General features: G+C 44.2%; 1 protein-coding gene across 1 annotated transcript in view; it reads right to left on the bottom strand.

Annotated features, from left to right (window-relative positions):
* Positions 1 to 19,778, bottom strand: part of RGS22 (regulator of G protein signaling 22) — an 85,489-nt gene that overhangs the window by 46,246 nt on the left and 19,465 nt on the right. Inside the window, exons 7-14 of the mRNA XM_083749764.1 lie at positions 19,390 to 19,534; positions 16,119 to 16,184; positions 14,116 to 14,755; positions 12,160 to 12,321; positions 4,415 to 4,589; positions 3,717 to 3,871; positions 2,749 to 2,845; positions 1,262 to 1,387 (exon numbers count right to left, since the gene is read on the bottom strand). Of these exons, the coding sequence (XP_083605890.1) occupies positions 1,262 to 1,387; positions 2,749 to 2,845; positions 3,717 to 3,871; positions 4,415 to 4,589; positions 12,160 to 12,321; positions 14,116 to 14,755; positions 16,119 to 16,184; positions 19,390 to 19,534 (1,566 nt within the window). The remainder of the gene's footprint in view (positions 1 to 1,261; positions 1,388 to 2,748; positions 2,846 to 3,716; positions 3,872 to 4,414; positions 4,590 to 12,159; positions 12,322 to 14,115; positions 14,756 to 16,118; positions 16,185 to 19,389; positions 19,535 to 19,778) is intronic.

The following is a 19,778-nucleotide window of genomic DNA, read 5'->3' as shown; positions in this document are numbered from 1 at the left end:
CAGAGCGCTCGCTTAGCATGCGAGAGGTAGCGGGATCGATGCCCGCATTCTCCAGCTGGTGTTTGGGACGCAGGTGGCGCTGTGGGTTAAAGCCTCAGCGCCTAGGACTTGCCGATCGAAAGGTCGGCGGTTCGAATCCCTGCGGCAGGGTGCGCTCCCGCTGCTCGGTCCCAGCGCCTGCCAACCTAGCAGTTCGAAAGCACCTCCGGGTGCAAGTAGATAAATAGGGACTGCTTACCAGCGGGAAGGTAAACGGCGTTTCCGTGTGCAGCTCTGGCTCGCCAGATGCAGCTTTGTCACGCTGGCCACGTGACCCGGAAGTGTCTCCGGACAGCGCTGGCCCCAGGCCTCTTGAGTGAGATGAGCGCACAACCCCAGAGTCTGTCAAGACTGGCCCATACGGGCAGGGGTACCTTTACCTTTACCTTTTACTTTAAAATAAGATCCCAGAAATCAATGGGGCACACTTCCAAGTAAGCAAGTTCTGGATGGCAATTCTCTTGTCTTTTCTCACATTCAGTCCACCCAGAACAGAATAGTGTATCCTACATAGGCTTTGAAGGACTGGAGTGGGTGGGATACTTCAAATGCTTGATTCTCTCACCTGTCCTCCACGGATACATCCTGCTTTTAAAATCCTCCAATGTGGTTGATCCCTGACATCTCAGGTAGCAACTGACAGGAAATACCTCTGCCTGAGACCTTGGAGAGCCACTGATAGTCAGTGTAGACCAGACTTCCCCAATACAATGCCTTCCAGATGAGTTCCAGACTAAAACTCATCCATGAGCACTGGCCATAATGGCTGGGTCTGATGGGAGTCGCAGTGCAGAGCATCTGGAAGGCACAGGATTGGGGACGGCTTGTGTAGACAATACCAACCTAGATGGAGCAGAATAAGGCAGCTACATTTGTCCATATTTTTAAGCAGGGACTTTTTAGAAATACCTTCTCTAGAATCTTCCTTTACCAATCAGCTATTTCCCGATCCCCAGCCCAATCTAGCATCACCTTATTTAAAGGGAGATTATAAATATTTAGGCACGATAAGATAGTGAATGTGTCTCTGGGCCTCTGAGGTTCAAAACCATCCTTAGCTGCTCAGTTCAATGAGTTGCCTTGGGCAAGCCAACGTTTTCTAGCCTAGCCATCTTCACTGGGCTGGAGAGAGGCCAAAAAGCTTCTGCGTATTCCTAAGAAGAAGGTGCAAAGTGCCCATCGTAAGAATAAAATACCTTGATAAAAAAAAAAATCCTTATACCTTATTTTCCGACTTCTCACAGAATTCAGTAAAGATGTAGCCTGATCTGCTCTCCACATTAAGGGACTGAAGCATTCTTTCCATTACAGAACTTCCCAGTTCTGAAACGGCTGCGGTCGTTGTGCCCTAGGATCACAGAAAGCACAGTTCAGCAAGGCATGAAAGTCTCATTCTGTCTCAGATTTAAATAGCGGCAGCCAAATAAGCCAGCTGAATGGTGTCACCTGTTTTATAATCTCAAGTTTCTTGAATGTGGTACTTTTATCTCTATAGTGACACATTGCAACACTTGCCTCTCTCATGTGTCCCCTTCTTCAGTTCTTGCCGTACTATCAAATTTTAGGAAAGAATAGTTTAATGCTCCCCTGTGTGCCTGTGAAGCACTCTGGAACATGGTGGCATTTCATAAATATATACTAATAATGAAATGGATGTTGCAGACTTAAACATTTTCATGTGTTTTTACTGCTTTGTGATAGGACTGACAGGGTCCTTAGGGGTATCTAGAATCTGGGAAATCTTGGGTGATGTTTGGTTAAAAGGAAGTAGCATTGCCTCAACTCTCTTCCCTCCTGTGGGATTCTCAATATGCATTTAGAAGGGAAATTAACTGAGTATGCACCTGGGAGCTTGTAGGGTGGGGGGGGGGGGAGTTGACAGGAGGGAAAAGGAAGAGAAAATGACTTGTTGGGAAGGGTTAAATATCCCTAAAGCTCCCCAACAGCTTCCTCAGCCAAAATGACAACTTTCTGAGACTGCTTTTCATTATTTATTTTCTTTTCTAAAAAACTGTTGGGGCTTTGTTTTCTGCAGTTTGCCCCTTAAGCAAGTTTGGCACTGGCTTACATTTGTAGTGCCTTAACATCAAGGTTTTGGCCTGAAACAGAAATGGCGAGTAGGACAGTTCTGGCCCCTGTAGGAACTTCATGTGACTGCTGGTAGCTCTGCCAGTTTTTAATCGAGGCATGGTAAAAAGGTTTGCCTCAGGTTCACTTCTAAGGAAAACAAAACAGAACAAAATAAAAAGGAGGTTTTGAAATTGTGGAAATAAGATATTTCACAGTTTGATGCCATCTCTCCCTCTCTCCTTTTTATTTTGCATGTAACATAAATAATATGCAAGTGTACTCATTCGTGTGGTTAATGCTGTGCCTGGTCACATGTGGTCCATTATAGTGAAGCCCTCATAGTGTGACAAATTCATTATGCAGCTTTTCTGATCATGGTAGTTATGGGGTGAATTTTATGCAGCACAATATACAATTCAGACCTCAGACCACGGTCTGAAGAACAAAGTTAGCTGCCTCTTGCCTTTTGTAGCCAGTTTTGATGTTATCAAGAGGGTGGGGACTCAAGAGGTGGCTACCACGGGGTAAGCCCAAACAAGAAGCAATTCATAACCTCCACTCTGGTATGGAGGGCAGTATCATAGTCACCTGGTCACCAAAGCATTTTCAGCAGATCCAGGAATTCCAAATGCTACTCACAGGGATCATTTCCACGTAGGTGTATTTTCTATCCAGCTTTGGCATCAGATAATCTGCTTTGTCAGGAATTGTTGTCATATGAGCAGCTGTTGCTGGCCTGGACCCATGAAGAAGAAATAGGTTCAAAAGATCCTTGAGGATCATTGGAGACTATGTCATGTGTTACAAAGGAGATAAAATAAGTGAGTTCACAGTTAGGGTTATTGAGTTCTACTCCTAGAGACAGTGTCCTCACCTTTAAATGTTCCAAGCAAAGAGAATAAGCAGACAGTGTACCTCCAAACTTATTCCTCCTCCAGCTCTTGCCCTACATCCCAGGTGTGGGGAACCTTTGACCCTCCAGATATTGCTGAACTTCAGCTCCCACCAGCACCACCAAATATGGCCAATGGAAAATAGCCAGGGATGATGGGAGTTGTAGTCCTGTTACATTGGAAGGAACAGAAGTTCCCCACACTTGCCTAACCCTTTCCCAACACTTGTTGGGGGGCATAATTAGAGCCCTGCCGGCAACAGCAGTAGAGAAGAGGAGGACAAGCAGTGGGGCTGGCGAAGGAAGAGAATGAGAGCCACCAAAATGGTGTCCTTTCTCGGTGCCTCTGAACATTAAAAGAAACATTCACCATTTCCAGGCAAGGATCTACGACAGGTGCTTATGACAAAATATTAAACGAAGATGCTGTCAGCGGAAGAATAAGCAGGCAATGAATGAAACTAAAATGTGGTGGAACATGTTATGAATGAAAAGAATAAAAGCTTTTTGCATACAGGCAACTCCCTGTTTGCGCAGGTGTTGCATTCTGGGTGTTGCACGCGTCAGCGGTCATGCGTAAGTCCATTCCGCCCCCGCCCAGTTCTGCCCCCTGCTTGTGCTGAAGGTGGTATGCATGCCAGCAGTCACACATCAATTAGACACATTCAAAATGGTGCATGCAAAATATTTTATATGTGGAGATCTAAGTGCTTACCGCTTCTTGTCAACATCCATTGAACTCAAGAGGAGGGCAGGAGCTTCCTGAATAGCACTTTGGCTCCGGGGCAGGACTGCTGATAACAGTCTGGAAGGCATCGGCTGATCTACCGTAGCTCCTTTTGGTGGTGGTGATGATCCCGTTTCTCCTCTCTAGAGAGAAAGAACTTCTCAGAATTAACTTGTCCTGTTCCATCTACTGCATGTCTGTTTTCAATAGATACAATCTAGATATAGTAAAAAAATTAAAATCTTTTGTAATAACCAAAAATTCTTTGTACTAAAGGTAACTACAGCATCAGACCGAAACCATGAACTGCTTTTTCAATTCAGGACAATTTTGAAGATCAGTTTGGTGGTTCTGTAGCAGGGACAGCTCTTGAAAAGACACGTTTAAGTACACATACCCAACTCACATGGCTTATGAATGCCATATATTTCTACTTGATAAAACCATCAAAACAATATGATGGTTCGAAGGCCAGCTTATGTAGGCCAAGGGAGCTGCATTTGATCCACTAGCTGAGTCAAATTTCCCACTAGCATGTTACAAGTTACAGCACCGTCTTTCTTGACCAGGCCTCCACTATCACAGTTCTTGCAGATCAAGTTATATAATGGGGTTCTGCCCTCTTCACCACCTGGTACAGGCATCATATATTATGGATGAAAGCCCAAGAGTGACAGTAGCAGTACCTGGGGCTGTGCTATTTTTGGCATGCATGATTTAGCTCTCAGTGGCAAGAGTGATACCATCTGTGGGAACGGATCCACATCCATACGTGGCTTCTGTTGCCGAGAATGCCAGATTTTCAGTTTGGTACTGGCAGCCTGTGTGGCTCCTGTATGGATAACACAAAACCGGGGACCCCTGGAGAGGATATAAAGAAACAAGTAGTTAGATGTGTTAGGGTGTAAAACCTAAGATGCTGGCAAGTTAGCAATGTCATGTGACTTTAAGTAGTCAAGCTCGTTAAGTTGTTAAGTTGCTCAGTATATAAAGAGTGTTTGTTTTCTCTGCCTGTGGGGCGTGAAGCAAAAATGTCTGAAAGCTCCAGAGGTGTTTCTGTTATCTTTCTGCAATAAACCTGTCTTTGGAAAGACAGGCTTCCCTGTGTCGTTATTTCTTTGCTGCTGAGACTCTGAAGCTTGTACTGCAACAAGAATCTCTGCACTGGACTTAATTAATGCTCTGCAAAGAGAACTGTTGCTGGTGGCGCATCGGAAGCGTTTACTGGACCAGTACACAGACTCTCTTAGGTTATGGCTCCTTCTACGTTTCTACAGCTGTATTGTGTGCAGAGAAAGTGAAAGCAGCTTTCGGATGAGAGAAGACCGGCTTGGTCGTAAATCCAGCTCTTAAAGGAACTGAGAGGCTGCAGAAAGTTGAGAGAGCTGCGTAAGTGAAGATTTACAGCTTCATTAGCTGCAAAAGGCTAGCTTGACCTCCCGTTGTGTTTTTGTTTTGTTAATAAAACAGAGGACGGTGGTAGGTTGCTAGTGAAGAGACGGAGGGAAAAGTTTAAAAGGCTTCAGAGGAGCCTGGAGGCGTCTGAAAAGTGAGTAAAACAAATCCCAAGAGGAAAGAGAAGCAAGGGCACACAGAGGGAGTAGCAGCAGACCCCAAGAATGGCAGTGGAAAATTTCCAGGTTCCCTTTACAAAGTTGAACTCTGCTAATTACGTGCAGTGGTCTAAGAGGGCTCAAGTCTGGTTGGAAGCCAAAGAAGTGTGGGCTGACTATGTCCAGAGGCGAAAGCCGTTTGTGGCTGTTGCAGCAGATGCCACAGCAGAGCAACAGGCTGCTGCACATGCTCAGAACAGGGAACATGATAAAATGGACACTAAAGCTAGATGCATGTTGATGGTATCGATAGACGATTCCCAATTACCTCATGTGGAAAATTTAAGGTCTGCATTTGAAATTTGGGAAGCTCTTAGGCAAATTCACCATAGAGCCATGCCCGGAGAGAAGGTGAACATTATACGTGCTTTGTATGAGTTGAAACTGAAGCCAGGGGATAGTGTGGTTGAACACACGTCACAGATGACTGAGTATTTCAACCGACTGTCATCTCTAGGTGTGAATTTTCCTGAAAATATTAAAGTTTATACTCTGCTTAGCAGCCTGCATGCAGGGTTTGAAAACTTAGTACTAACTTTACAAGTTTTGCCAGAGGACCAGCTGAATATGAATTATGTGACTGGTAGATTGTGTGAGCAAGAATATCAACATCATCGAAAACGTATTGATAATTCAAATACCCCAAGGGTTGGATGTTCAGATAATTCCCAGTGTGGGGGAACTAGCAGGCAGAGCTGTAAGGAAGCCTCACAAGTGTCTGCTATGGCCAGCAAGTCATGTTTTTGATGTGGCAGCAGGTTTCATTTGATAGCAAAGTGTCCAGAAAAGCAACAGGAATTTCAACAGTCCAAGGCCAGTTTCTGAAGCTACAGGGGAAGACAATGTGAGAACTACAAGAATCAACGATCCAGAGGGGGAGCAGGTGCTGATAAGGGACTATCTGCAATGGCAGCACAACAGAGTCCTAAAAGGAGCCAACAAACCTTGAAGTGGATAATTGACAATGGAGCAAGTCACAGTTTAATTCCAGCGACATCTAGTGGCAGCTTGATGAACTGCAAGACATTGCCAGTTGCAAAAACTGTGACTATAGCAGAGAATAGTGAACGAGAAATGAACCTTAAAGGCACAATTTATGTTAACTGTTTGCAAACTAACCTTCCTGTTTTTGTTCTTCCAGGAATGAAGAATGGACTTTTGAGTGTGTCATGCCTGGTAAAAAGTGGTTTTAAGGTTGAGTTTGAAAATGATGTGTGCACCATTTCGAAACAGGGGAAGGAGGATGTGCGGATGATGGGCTTTTTGTTTTGGATGAAGAGCAGTTAGCAGCAGGTAGATGTTCAACAGGTGAAGCGCAAGCTACGTGTGTAAATAAGGCTCCTCATACAGGTTGTGCACATCTACTACACAGAAGGTTAGCTCATATATGCTTTAAGTATGTAAGCAAGATGCCAGATTTAGCTGAGGAGTGTAACATTAAACCCTGTCCAAATTTTCTGGATTGTTGTGCTTGTAAACATGCTAAGGTTAAGACATGTAACTATCCTAGATCTGATAGAGTAAGCAAGAAACCCTTTGAACTTGTGCACACAGACGTGTGTGGCCCTATGCTTGGAGGTGCGAGATTTATGCAAATTTTGGTGGATGATTTTTCAAGGGCTAGTTGGGCTTTCTTTCTGAAAGAAAAATCACAAGCAGCTTCCATCCTGATGGATTGGATTGAAGAAGTCGAATGTAAATTTGACACCAGGGTACGTAAAATACAATCAGATCGTGGTGGGGAATATGTGAACCACACGCTGGAGACGTGGTTAAAAAGGAAAGGTATAGTTCATAGACTTACCAATCCCTATTCACCACAGGAGAATGCAGTTGCCGAAAGAAAGTTTCGAACATTACAGGAAGCCATTACTGCTTTGCTGTTTGATTCTGGACTTCCACAGCGTTTTTGGGCTGAGGCTGCACTGTATGTGAATTATACTTTTAACAGAGTGTACAATAGCACAGTAGACAACACTCCTTACTTTATGCTATTTGGGGAAAAAACAAAAATTGATCATCTAAGAGTTTTTGGATGTCGTGCTTATGTGCTGGTGCCTAGGGCACAACGTAGGAAAGGTGATCCTAGATCTAAAGAAATGTTTTTCTGTGGTTATCAAGCAAACACAAAAGGTTGGAGATTTGTGAATGTAGAAGGCAATCAAACGAAAATCACAATCAGCAGAAGTGCAGAATTTTGTGAACAGGATGGTTGGAATAAAATTCATGGAAATCCTGACATACTATTTGATGTGGTGAACAGTAACAATGAAATTCAGGCCCCAGGGCAGGTATTAGTTCCAGAACAGGCTGAGGAATTTGAGTCTGAGGACGAGGGTGAGAAATCGTCTAGTTCACCCAAGTCTGTAAAGTCAGAATCTTCTAGCTCTAAAAGTTCACCTGTACAGCAAGAGAGACGTGTAAAGTCAGAATCAGAAAGTTCTTCAACTACTAGTGACAAACAGGTGACGACTAGTGATTCTGGGTCAGAGGGGGAAACTGAGGGAACATCGCAGGAACTGTTAAGGCGTTCCAAGCGTACCAACAAAGGTAAACCTCCTGAAAGGTACCAAGCTATTAGTGTTTGGGCTGGTTTGGCAAATTGCGAACCTGAAAGTTTTGAGGAGGTTGAGCAATTACCCCAGGAGGAGGCCAGTAGGTGGCGTGAGGCCATGCAAAAAGAGTTGAATTCTATGAAAGAACTGGGTGTGTTTTCCATCACCAAACTGCCAGAAGGTACCAAGGCAGTAAGTTGTAGGTGGGTGTACAGGATAAAGACAACAGCGATGGGGAAACCAGAGTACAAAGCAAGGCTTGTAGCTCGAGGTTTTACGCAAAGAAAGGGGTTACCGTATTTTTCGCTCTATAACACGCACCTGACCATAACACGCACATCGTTTTTAGAGGAGGAAAACAAGGGAAAAAACATTCTGAATGAAACAGTGGATGTATCATTTTTGTGCTTCATGCTGTGGCCACAGACATGTGATCTGATGGTGAATTTGGGCTGACCCAATGCAAAGATCCTGAGGATCCATGTGGATCCATGGTTTGTAACCATGTTTTTGCACCATTGCAGCCCCAGGCAACAGTGGGTATGTGATTTGGGGGGGGCAGGCTGTAGCCATGGACATGCTATGTGATCTGATGGTGAATTTGGGGTGACCCAATGCCAAAATCCTGAGAATTCCTGTGGATCCATGCTTTTTAACCACATTTTTGCACCATTGCAGCCCCAGGCAACAGTGGGTGCGTGATTTTGGGGGGGCAGGCTGTAGCCATGGACATGCTATGTGATCTGATGGTGAATTTGGGGTGACCCAATGCCAAAATCCTGAGAATTCCTGTGGATCCATGCTTTTTAACCACATTTTTGCACCATTGCAGCCCCAGACAACAGTGGGTGCGTGATTTTTGGGAGGCAGGCTGTAGCCATGGACATGCTATGTGCTCTGATGGTGAATTTGGGGTGACCCAATGCCAAAATCCTGAGAATTCCTGTGGATCCATGCTTTTTAACCACATTTTTGCACCATTGCAGCCCCAGGCAACAGTGGGTGCGTGATTTTGGGGGGGCAGGCTGTAGCCATGGACATGCTATGTGATCTGATGGTGAATTTGGGGTGACCCAATGCAAAGATCCTGAGAATCCCTGTGGATCCATGCTTTTTAACCACATTTTTGCACCATTGCAGCCCCAGGCAACAGTGGGTGCGTGATTTTTTTGGTGCAGGCTGTAGCCATGGACATGCTATGTGATCTGATGGTGAATTTGGGGTGACCCAATGCAAAGATCCTGAGGATCCATGCTTTGTAACCACATTTTAAGTGGGGAGCGAAGGAAAAACAAAGAAGGGACATTAGAGGGGTGTGCAGAGAAGCAGCTGGCTAAGAATGCAGGAGAGGGATTTAACAGGAGGGAGGAAAGAAAGGCAAAAGTTTCCCCCAACCCAAGCCAGCCATCTCTCTCTCTCTCTCTCTCTCTCTCTCCCTCCATCCCCCCTCCATCCCCCCTCTCTCTCCCTCCCCCCTCTCTCTCTCCCTCCCCCTCCCCCCTCTCTCTCTCCCTTCCCCCCTCTCTCTCCCTCTCCCCCAGCAGCACTGGAGCTTGCCTGGAGGGGAGGGGCTTTCCCTGCTCTTTGTTCCGTTTCAGCAAACACAGCAACGAAACAGAGGAGGGTGGGCAGTAAGACCCTGAGGCAGAATGCAGGAAAGCAGCCGCTTCCTCTTTTCAGGTTTCGCTTCTCCGTGCAGCGTGCAGCGCCGCGATTTGATTTTTGCATGATTTTTCGGCTCCAGGGACCACACATTCGCTCTATAACACGCACAGACATTTCCCCTTCCTTTTTAGAAGAAAAAATCTGCGTGTTATAGAAGGAAAAATACGGTACATTATTCCGAAGTCTATGAACCCACTTCAAGGAATGAAACCCTACGGGCACTATTAGCAGTTGCTGCTCAGAAAGGGTTCAAAGTGAATCAGTTTGATGTCTCTACAGCTTATCTTCATTCAGACTTGGCTGAAGAGCTCTATATGGAGCTACCGCCAGGATTGAAAGTTGGTAAATCAAATCAGGTATGGAAACTACATAAATCTATTTATGGACTCAAGCAATCTGCTCATAATTGGAATGAGTGTTTGAATGACGTTTTGGTAGGCATTGGTTTTAGCAGGAGCAAGGCTGACAATTGCTTATATTTCAGAGGTTCAGGAGATGCTCAAGAATCTTTGCTTGTTTATGTAGATGACCTGATTTATACTTCAAAGACACAAGAACAAGTAAAAAAACTAGCCAGAGTTAAATAAACACTTCAAAGTTAAGAATCTTGGTGATGTGAAGGTCTACCTTGGTGTTCAGATAGATAGGACCAAAAATGGCAGTTTTCTACTGAATCAAAAAGGCAGGATATTGCAAATGTTGAAAAAGTTTGGCATGACGGAGTGTGCAGGTGTTAGAACACCAATGGAAATGGGTTTTGTAAAAGACAATGAGTTCAAGGATAGTGCTGAATTCAAGTGTGTTGAAATCTTTCAGTCAGCACTGGGAAGCTTACTTCATCTTTCGCAATGGAGTAGACCAGATATTGCTTACGCTGTTAACTTACTCAGCAGAGAAGTTTCAAAACCTAGTGTAAATGCATGGAAAGGAATTCAAAGTGTTAAGATATTTACAATACACCAAAGATTTTTGCCTTGAATTATCTTCTGAAGGACAAGCACAGATTACTTGTTGGGCAGATAGTGATTGGGCAAATTTAAAGGATAGAAAATCAGTGTCTGGCTGTGTAATAAAATTTGGTAACTCTCTGATTGGGTGGAGATCCAAGAAACAGAACCTGATTGCTTTGTCGTCAACAGAAGCTGAGTTCTGTGCCTTATCTGAGTTATGTAGAGATCTAGAATTTTACAAATGCTTGGCACAAGAGATGTATGAAAAGGCCATCACTCCAATCAACCGTGTCTTAAGTTAGCACAAAATGGGCAGTTTAAAGGTCGTACAAAACATTTGGATATCCGCTTTCAAAATGTTTGTCAAACGGTAAAAGCAGGAATTGTTAAATTAAATTACTGTCCCAGTCATGAAAATCAAGCTGATGGTTTTACAAAACCGCTTGGGTTTCAGCGGCATGAAAACTTTTGTGAAGAAATGGGTCTGAAGTAATTTTGTTTTTGTATTGCCAGCGAGAGGGGGTGTTAGGGTGTGAAAGCTAAGACGCTGGCAAGTTAGCAATGTCATGTGACTTTAAGTAGTCAAGCTCGTTAAGTTGTTAAGTTGCTCAGTATATAAAGAGTGTTTGTTTTCTCTGCCTGTGGGGCGTGAAGCAAAAATGTCTGAAAGCTCCGGAGGTGTTTCTGTTATCTTTCTGCAATAAACCTGTCTTTGGAAAGACAGGCTTCCCTGTGTCGTTATTTCTTTGCTGCTGAGACTCTGAAGCTTGTACTGCAACAAGAATCTCTGCACTGGACTTAATTAATGCTCTGCAAAGAGAATTGTTGCTGGTGGCGCAGCGGAAGCGTTTACTGGACCAGTACACAGACTCTCTTAAGATGGACGTTGTAAGTGGGCTCAGGTGAACAAAGGGAAACAATACTGCCTTTTGTTTCTTTTTGTGTCAGAGAGAGCCCTTGACCCATTCCTCTTGTTGTCCCCAACTGGTGGTAGCAGGGATATGGGAAGGAAGACAGGAAATATGTCCTGCTGCAGAAACTGAGAGATGCTCTCACCGTTTTGGTCTATTATTATTTATTACTTATTGGTCGCTTGTCACCAAACAGGCCTCCAAGCAACTTACATATAGAACATTAGATAGATAGATAGATAGATAGATAGATGATAGATAGTTAGATAGATAGATAGATGATAGATTTTAAAATAGAATAGAAAAGGAGGAAAATCATATAAACATTGACATACCACATATCTACATCTATGTACAGCCCCCTTCCTAACAGTAATAACAACAAGCAAATTCTTCACTCGCTCGTTAACTTTTAGGCTACCTTTAAGGGCAAAAGTCAAAAGGCAGCTTACATAAAAAAGTAAGAATAACAAAAATCAGTGCACCAAAAGCCACCAATGAAGCAGCAATCTATAGCATCACCCCCTTAAAAGGAGCATAAAATACTAGTATAATTTCAAGCCAACAGACCATGACATCTTAAGAGAAAGCAGTTTGGTTCTTCCCATGTTCAGCATTTAGCTGCTGATGTAGCAAATGTTTAGTGGCATAATTTTCTCTTTCCCCCCCTCAACTCCCCACAAAGTGTTGAGACGAAACAGGATTTGATTGAATGGCTTTGATTTTCATCCTCTTACCAGTAAAGAAGCAAAGGTTTCACTACTTCAGGTTGAGCACGTCTCAAGTTATACATGTTCCACTGGTCCCCATCAATCAGGTTTAGCTTCATCAAAACTTCAGTGGTAAGGAAATAATCTCCATTGCTCACTAAGTAGGTTTTTTTCATTTTATCAAGCTGTCTTGAATGAAGGAAAACATTCACACAGAATATGCACAAATGCACTGCAGCTAACAACTGAGAAGAAGCTGTCATTTGCAAACTATATTTTCAGATAAAATTTCACACAGCAGAAGATAGAATAGTTCTCTTCCCCAGAAGAAAATTTAAAAATTAGGTGTTTCAAACAGTTCAGTATAGGGCAGTGTAATGGGAAAAGGGGGCTGCTCGTGCGTAAGCGTTTAAGTCCTCCAAGCTTTACCATCAGTTCCTAAACTTTCCCAGTCTGAGGAGCAATGGGTGCGTGGCTACCTCAATCGCTGGCAGAATCCGTCAGTGGGCGTTTCCGGAATTTACGCCAACATAAGAGTTCCTTGACGGAAACTCTCCTTCTGGATTCTCTCCGTGACAGTTTCCTCCGCGGAGTGGGCGTCCCCAGCAGAGGTCCTGAGCCCTCCCCGCTGTTCTCACTGGAAACATCTTGGAGCCATTCCTCCGATTGAGTTTCTGCAGGAACTCTCCCTCCCCCCCTACTGGTTCCTTCCTCCGCATCCGAAGCTCTCCTAGCCTCCTTGAGCCCTTCCACCACCTGACTCTCCGATGGCAGTTCCCTGACAGGCAGTGATGGGGAACCTGCAACCTTATAGATGTTGTTGGACCCACAATTCCCATTAGCTACACAGTCAGCACGACCGATCATCTGGGATGGCTGGAGCTATAGCCCGACCTGACATAGGGACCAAACAAACAAACAAACAAACGTGTTGTCAGGGGTTCAGAAGGAGAGACACAGGAGGGGGAGCAAATGGAGAGTGAGGAGGAGGAGTACGAGGGGGGCGCAGGCAGTGACATTGGCCAGAGTTATTCCACAAGCCTCTCTAGCGAATCGGAAGACTCACAGAAGGGAGTGCCGGTGGCCAGAGCGAGGGGGGTTCCAGGGGAGAAGCCCCAGGAGGAAGGGGCCAGCGGGGAGTCCCTGAGCAGCAGTTGGAGATCAGGACCAGCGTCTCCACCAGAGCGCAGTGGGGAGGGGGAGTCCCAGGAGTCGGGACCAGTGTCCTCACCACCAGAGGGAGGAGAAGAGTCAGGTTTGGCAACGCCCACATCAGGAAGCGGGGAAACGGTCAGAAGGAAAGTCACCGGCTGGGCGCGCGCGCCAAGTTCAAATGTACAGGAGCGCGGCACAGCGGGGAGCCCGGGAAGGGAGCCAGGTCCTAAAGCCCGCCGGAGGGAGGGGCAAGACTCAGGAGGCTCAGCGTCAGAGGAGTCCAGGAAGGAGGAAACCCCAGAGGGCAGGAGGACCCAGCGAAGGAAAGAACAGCGTAGGAGGTGGAGCCGGGCTAGAATCTTAAACTGGTGTGGGTGGAGCAGTGAGTCAGAGGGGACTTAGCCGGTCTAGCGTCAAGACGTGGGTCTGCGCGCCCAGAGCTTTGAAATGGAAACTAAACTTAAATAAAGACTTTTGTACATTATATCCACCGGGCGTTGGTCCTCTGTGAGCTGGGATCTAGAGGCAGACCTGACACGTGTATTATCTAGGATGCTTACTACTAACTCAAAAATAATTCTTCCACTGATCTTCTTAGGTGCTAGCTAAATCCAGTCTTTGTTAACCTGGTGCCCTCCTGAGCTGGTTGGACTCCAACTCCCATCAGCCCCAACCAGCACAAGGATGATGGGCAATAGAATATAGCCTCCATCCAGAGGGTACCAGGCTGACGAAGACTGAATAAACTGATTCAACATCCCCAGCCTCTTTTGGAAGAGCCGAAAGGCTCAAGTTATAAATATTCAAAACAGGAAATAAGGGAAATACCTTCTCTGTCTTTTAGGATCCCGCAGAACCTTTAGTCTTTCAATGTCTATCCAAAGCCGCAAGTACCTTTCTCCCAAAGTTCCTTTGATGAACCTCTTGAACCTTTCGAATTCATGCCTGTTGCCAATATCATAAGTCTTGTGGCTAAGACACCAGGCAGCCCTGGTTTCAGTGTTATCCTTTTCAGATTTCGTACTAGTGCTTATTTCGCTCCCCTTATCTGGTATATCATCCGCAGGAAGTGGAGGTTTTGGTTCGAGTGGCTCCATGAAAGGTTGAATGTTTGCTATCTCAACTATAAACACTCTAGACGTTCTGTCGAAGTCGATAGCAGTCGGGTTGACTATGGGCGGCTGCCCAGTAACCTGTGCTACAGAGCTTTTAAGTATATACTGAGCATAGGCTAATGAAAACTCATCTACTGTTTGAAAATACATGGGTGGTTGGTCAAGTTCCTTGCTCTTTGCTGCTTGGAGGGCAACATCCCAGTCCTGCCCTACGTATGCTCTTAAGACAGTGCTTGAAGGAGTATCAGGAAGAGACACAGAGTGGCCCTCATCTATGCTTCTTCTAGCTACTACCCTCTGAAGAAGTGATGTACCAGATCGGGTGCGCTTCTTCCTCATCCTGGTTTCCGGTTCTGCATTAAAAACAAAAGGCCTTATTGAGAACTTAACTGACTCACCACCACTCCTTTTTTTTAATATGCAATAGTTGAATGCTGTATTGCATTCACAATTGCTTTCAGGTTTTTCTCCCCATTGTATCTGTCTTTTATTTTATATTTCTATTTCTGCATTCATTTGCATTGGTTACACTTATTACTTTTACTGTATTTTGTAAAAAAGAAGGTCAGTTTTGCAAAGCCCCCCACCACACCCCAGGTCTTTGTATAACCTAGCACTTGACAATGAATAGAATTGTTATTTATGGACTTTGGGGCTACCGCAAGCCACTGGAATTTGTGCCACCTCTCACTTACCTGGGATGTTGTTGCTGTTCCCCTCAGCGCCTACGTGTGCACAAAAGAGAGTCACAATGCTGAAGTTCCTCAAACAGATTGCCATGAAGTTTCTGTCAATCCCAAATAGCTTGCTTAAGACACTGGTGTGAGAGGCCGATATTGCTTGGAAACTAGTGCTGCAATGCCTTTCCATTTGCCTGCTTGCTTACCCTCTGCTCCTTCAAAGTGTTGGTGCTGACCTTTAAAGCCCTAAACGGCCTCGGTCCAGTATACCTGAAGGAGCGTCTCCACCTCCATTGTTCAGCCCGGACACTGAGGTCTAACGCCGAGGGCCTTCTGGTGGTTCCCTCGCTGCGAGAAGCCAAGTTACAGGGAACCAGGCAGAGGGCCTTCTCGGTAGTGGCGCCCACCCTGTGGAACACCCTCCCATCAGATGTCTAAGAGATAAACAACTACCTGACACTTAGAAGACATATAAAGGCAGCCCTGTATAGGGAAGCTTTTAATGTTTAATAGGTTATTGTATTTTAGTGTTTTGTTTGAAGCCACCCAGAGTTGCTGTTGTTGTTGTTGTGTATGAGTTTTTATTTATTGTTTTTATTATATTTATATCCCACAATTTATCCAAAGAACTGAACACGGCATGCATGGCATACATGGCTCTCCCCCCTTCTCATTTCATCCTTAGAACAACCCTGCAAGAGAGGTCAGGCTGATATACTGCGACAGGCCCAAGGTCATTCATGGCTGGTTTAGGGTTTGATCCCTTGTCTCCTAGGTCCTAGTCCAGCACGCTAACCATTACACCACTCTGGCTTTCTTCTTCATTAAAAAGAAGCCATCTATTACACAAACACAAATGTTTTTAAGTATTCAGTGATATTCCACCATTGCTAGGGGTCTGATGCTACAAGCCACTTTCCTCTCAAAATTCCTCACACTCAGGGAAGTGGGGAGCATGGCACCTCCTTTTTCTCCATTTCTGCTTTATCCCAGGTCTATATGTAAAGAAGGCTCCTACACGATAAATGCCACTTACCTCCAAGGGCAACAGCATGGAGAACAGTGGATGAAACACTAGGCATCCCTTGTACTGCCCTGAAATCTAAAGCAATGGAAATTAAACATTAAAACAATCACAAGGTGAATCTCAAAACTCTTAGCATCCACCTTGGTCTTTCCACTCGGTTATCTGAACTGAAGGACATATAAAACCTGCCCACGGTGAGAACAGGGTGAAAGACTAGATTGGCCTTTGACCTGATATATCTTATATTCCTATTATTTTTTACCAGCCCTTCAGACCCCTTTTTCTCTTCATGGAATTCCTGTGAGGTGGAAGTTTTCTATTGTAAGATTATTTAGACAGTAGACTGGTTTTGTTTCTTTTGATGGTACTTTCTGATTCCTCCTCTACCCCCATTTAACAACCCTATTAAATTTGGAACAAGAGGTTTGACTGCATGTTTTGATGTCCCAAAGATAAACTCTTCCATGTGCTAGCTCACTCTTTCCATACTAAACATTTTGTTAAAAGGGAGGTAGACAACACCAGTGGAAACTGGAAGTGTTTGCTAACTTCCCCCACCTTGACCTGCCTAGGCTTTAAGATAATCTCAGATGCTCTCCCCTTCTGAGATGAGTCAGACCACTATAAATGTCAGACAATTCCACTGAGATAAGAAATGGTACCGGAAACTGCGTAAGTTCATGTGTCTGTCTGCAAACAGGAAAGGAAATCAGGCAGGCAAATACGATTGGTATTTGCTATCACCATTTTTTCCCCAGTCTGCAGTTCACAGTTTTTATTTTTTCACTCTGTCATTACGTTTTCATTCCCTACCCCTGCTGAAATCGTGTAATAATAAGGTAATGAATTCCGTAATCAAATTTGGCCACAGCAAACAGTGAGGTGAATATCAGACCCTGCAGAATCCGAACTGTAGCAGAACGAAACCAACGCTGCATGCAACAGGTATGGGGTGGAATGGAAAACAATGTCTTTTTACATCCCTACACCCCGCATCTGAGAAGGACCAGCCTTTGTAGTGGAGGTCTGCTTATGGAACTCCCTCTGCAAGGAGGTTCATCTGGCAACACCAAGCAAAGTCATTTTTACAGCACAAGCCTCTACATGTCGACTTGAAAGTGAAGCCCCATTGAGTTTGGTGGGATTTACATAGGATTGCAACCTTATTTTCCCAGGCTGTTTCTGGTTTTTAAGTTCTGCGTTTGAACTTCTTTGAACTTCTGCTTTCAATTGACGGGTTTTATTGTGATGCTATCTTATTCTGTTCTATTCTTGAGATTTTTATTGTTTTTATGTTTTGTTTGTAAACTGTCTTGGGAACCATTTTTGCTGAGGGCAGTACAGAAGTGTTCCAGATAAATAAATATTGCTTCAGCTGGTTCCACTTCCACTTTTGGGAAGCTGTGTTGTCATTGCTGTTTGTTTTAACTGTTCTGCTGCTGTTAACTAGTGCTTGTTTTTGAACTACGGGTGGTGGCCATTTTAGGAGAGTTAAATGGATGCGCAACCACTGACACATGGGTCCTTTTGGACTTGGGAGAGGGAGGATTGGGGGTGGAACAGGGTGGAGGGTGGAACAGAACCCCAACGCAAAATGGTCGCCGCCTGTATTGGTTTTTATTATGATTGGTTTATACTTGCCCCAGGAGTGGCATTACTGAAGGGCAAAACACATCATTCTGACATCAGGTGAAATGACATGTGAGCGGCCTCACCCACTTGTCAAACTTGACCCATGGAGGTGGGGAGATAAAAATCTGGTTCCTCGGCCAGATCCTGTTCCCCACCCAATGTAGATCTTAAAAGCTGCAATCCTCTCCATGCTTTCTTAAGAGTTAGTTCCACTGAAAACAGAGCAACTTAATTCTGAGTAAGCATGTATAGGGTAGCGCTGCAAATAAAAACAGGCAAACATAAATATGCAAACAGGCATTAATTAACAAATGGTGATCTGCAGGGTTTTGACAGGATCCAATATGCATCCAAGGCGCTATTGGCCCCAGTAGCCTAAAGGCATTCTGATTTTCAGCCAATGCTAGTCTTCTGTCATGGTTCCAATAAAAGTGTCAGACACTGACAGTGTACATATTTAGCCCTGCTCAAAGAATCCCAAAGGCTCTGGAGGAGTAATAGTGATCACCTAACATTTTATTTTTATATTAGTTCACATCCCTGAGTGGCTCACTAACACATAATCTAAAGCAATTTGTGGGCTGGGGGGTGGGGGTGGAGAAGACAGGGAAGAAAGAATTAAGAAATAGAATGTTAACACCATGTCTTACAAAAGGGATCAAATATGACTTTAAAGACATATCAACCCTTTACCAAAATAAAAAATGTTCCATATGGAGCAGCTCAACCATACAGGAGGGACCATAGCTTAATGGTAGATAGGGAATGGGGGAAAATTTGATTCAGCAAGCATTTAAAACCAGATCGTTCAAGCTCACTGTTTCCAAGACAATATGGAAACCAAACAGAAGTACCCTTCGAAATTGCAAAGCAATTCTCCAACCAAATGACGTTTGCAAAAATGCTCATATTAGGTGGAAGGGAGCACAAAAAAATGACATTAGTGAAAATAACATACAAAATGCATTATATTAGGAGAAACCACTTGCAAAAATGTGCACAATAGTCAAAAGTGCATAGAAAAATGTATTTATTAGGAGAAAATTGCATTAAAATGCTGATGAATTTTCATGCGAACTTTCTTTAAGAGAAATTCACAAATGTGGAAAACTGAACTTAATACTGGAAAAATGGAAAATGGAGAAAACAAAAATGGACAGCTCCTTCCATCCCTAGCTGCAACATGCAGAAGATCCTAGATATGTCCCAACCATTCCAGTTTAAAAAGCAACAAGTAGCAGGAGATGAGAAAGGTCTCTATCTGATACCCAGCAGAGAGGCTGCCGGTCATGGTGGAGATCAGGTTAGGTGGACAAATAGTATGACAGCTTCCTATGTAGTCAGGAATGCAGATATGTGTAGGAAGTAAATTCCAAGGATATACAATTCTTATTGAAACTTTTGGTATTATATGATTCTCACCATAGAGATGCATGGATAGGATGATGCCCTATATAGGTCTTGATCAAAAGTGGTGTCCAATTTACTACCAGAAACTCAGGATGTGCAGCAGTCTATTTTTTAAGACTATGGTATCTTTTGACTCTCAACATCCCCCCTCCCAGTTGCTAATGCCTGGGGAATGGGGGAGTTCACCTGAGTGCGGCTGCATGTTTTGCTTAATACTTATCTATGTTGATGACATTACCTAGGATTGAAGAAGATGACTCTGAAGGCCAAGGAGAAAAATGAACGTGGGAAGATGCCACTGGATGAGTAAAAGAATCCGTAGTAATCATGCGCTGACTTAGCTTGGCTAAAGTAAACCAATCCCGTGTCTGGGTGACAGTAGCCTGTAAAATAGAACATTCAATGGTTTAAGTTTATTTCAGTGCAAACCTTTATAGGTTCAAAAAGAGGAACAGATTTGCAAAATATTCATTCCTTTGACACTTGTGTGAATAATCAAAGCCGAGGTCTTATAAAGCTGAGATGACACATTGCAGAGCCCGATAACACAACACAATACAATACAGTGGTACCTCGGTTTAAGAACAGTCCTGTTTACAAACAATTTGGTTTATGAAGTCTGCAAAC

Source organism: Podarcis gaigeae, assembly GCF_964106915.1.
Source record: "Podarcis gaigeae genome assembly, chromosome: 7".
Taxonomy (NCBI): Eukaryota; Metazoa; Chordata; class Lepidosauria; order Squamata; family Lacertidae; genus Podarcis; species Podarcis gaigeae.
The sequence above is the reverse complement of the archived record's forward strand: the minus strand, read 5'-3'. Positions and strand labels throughout refer to the sequence as shown.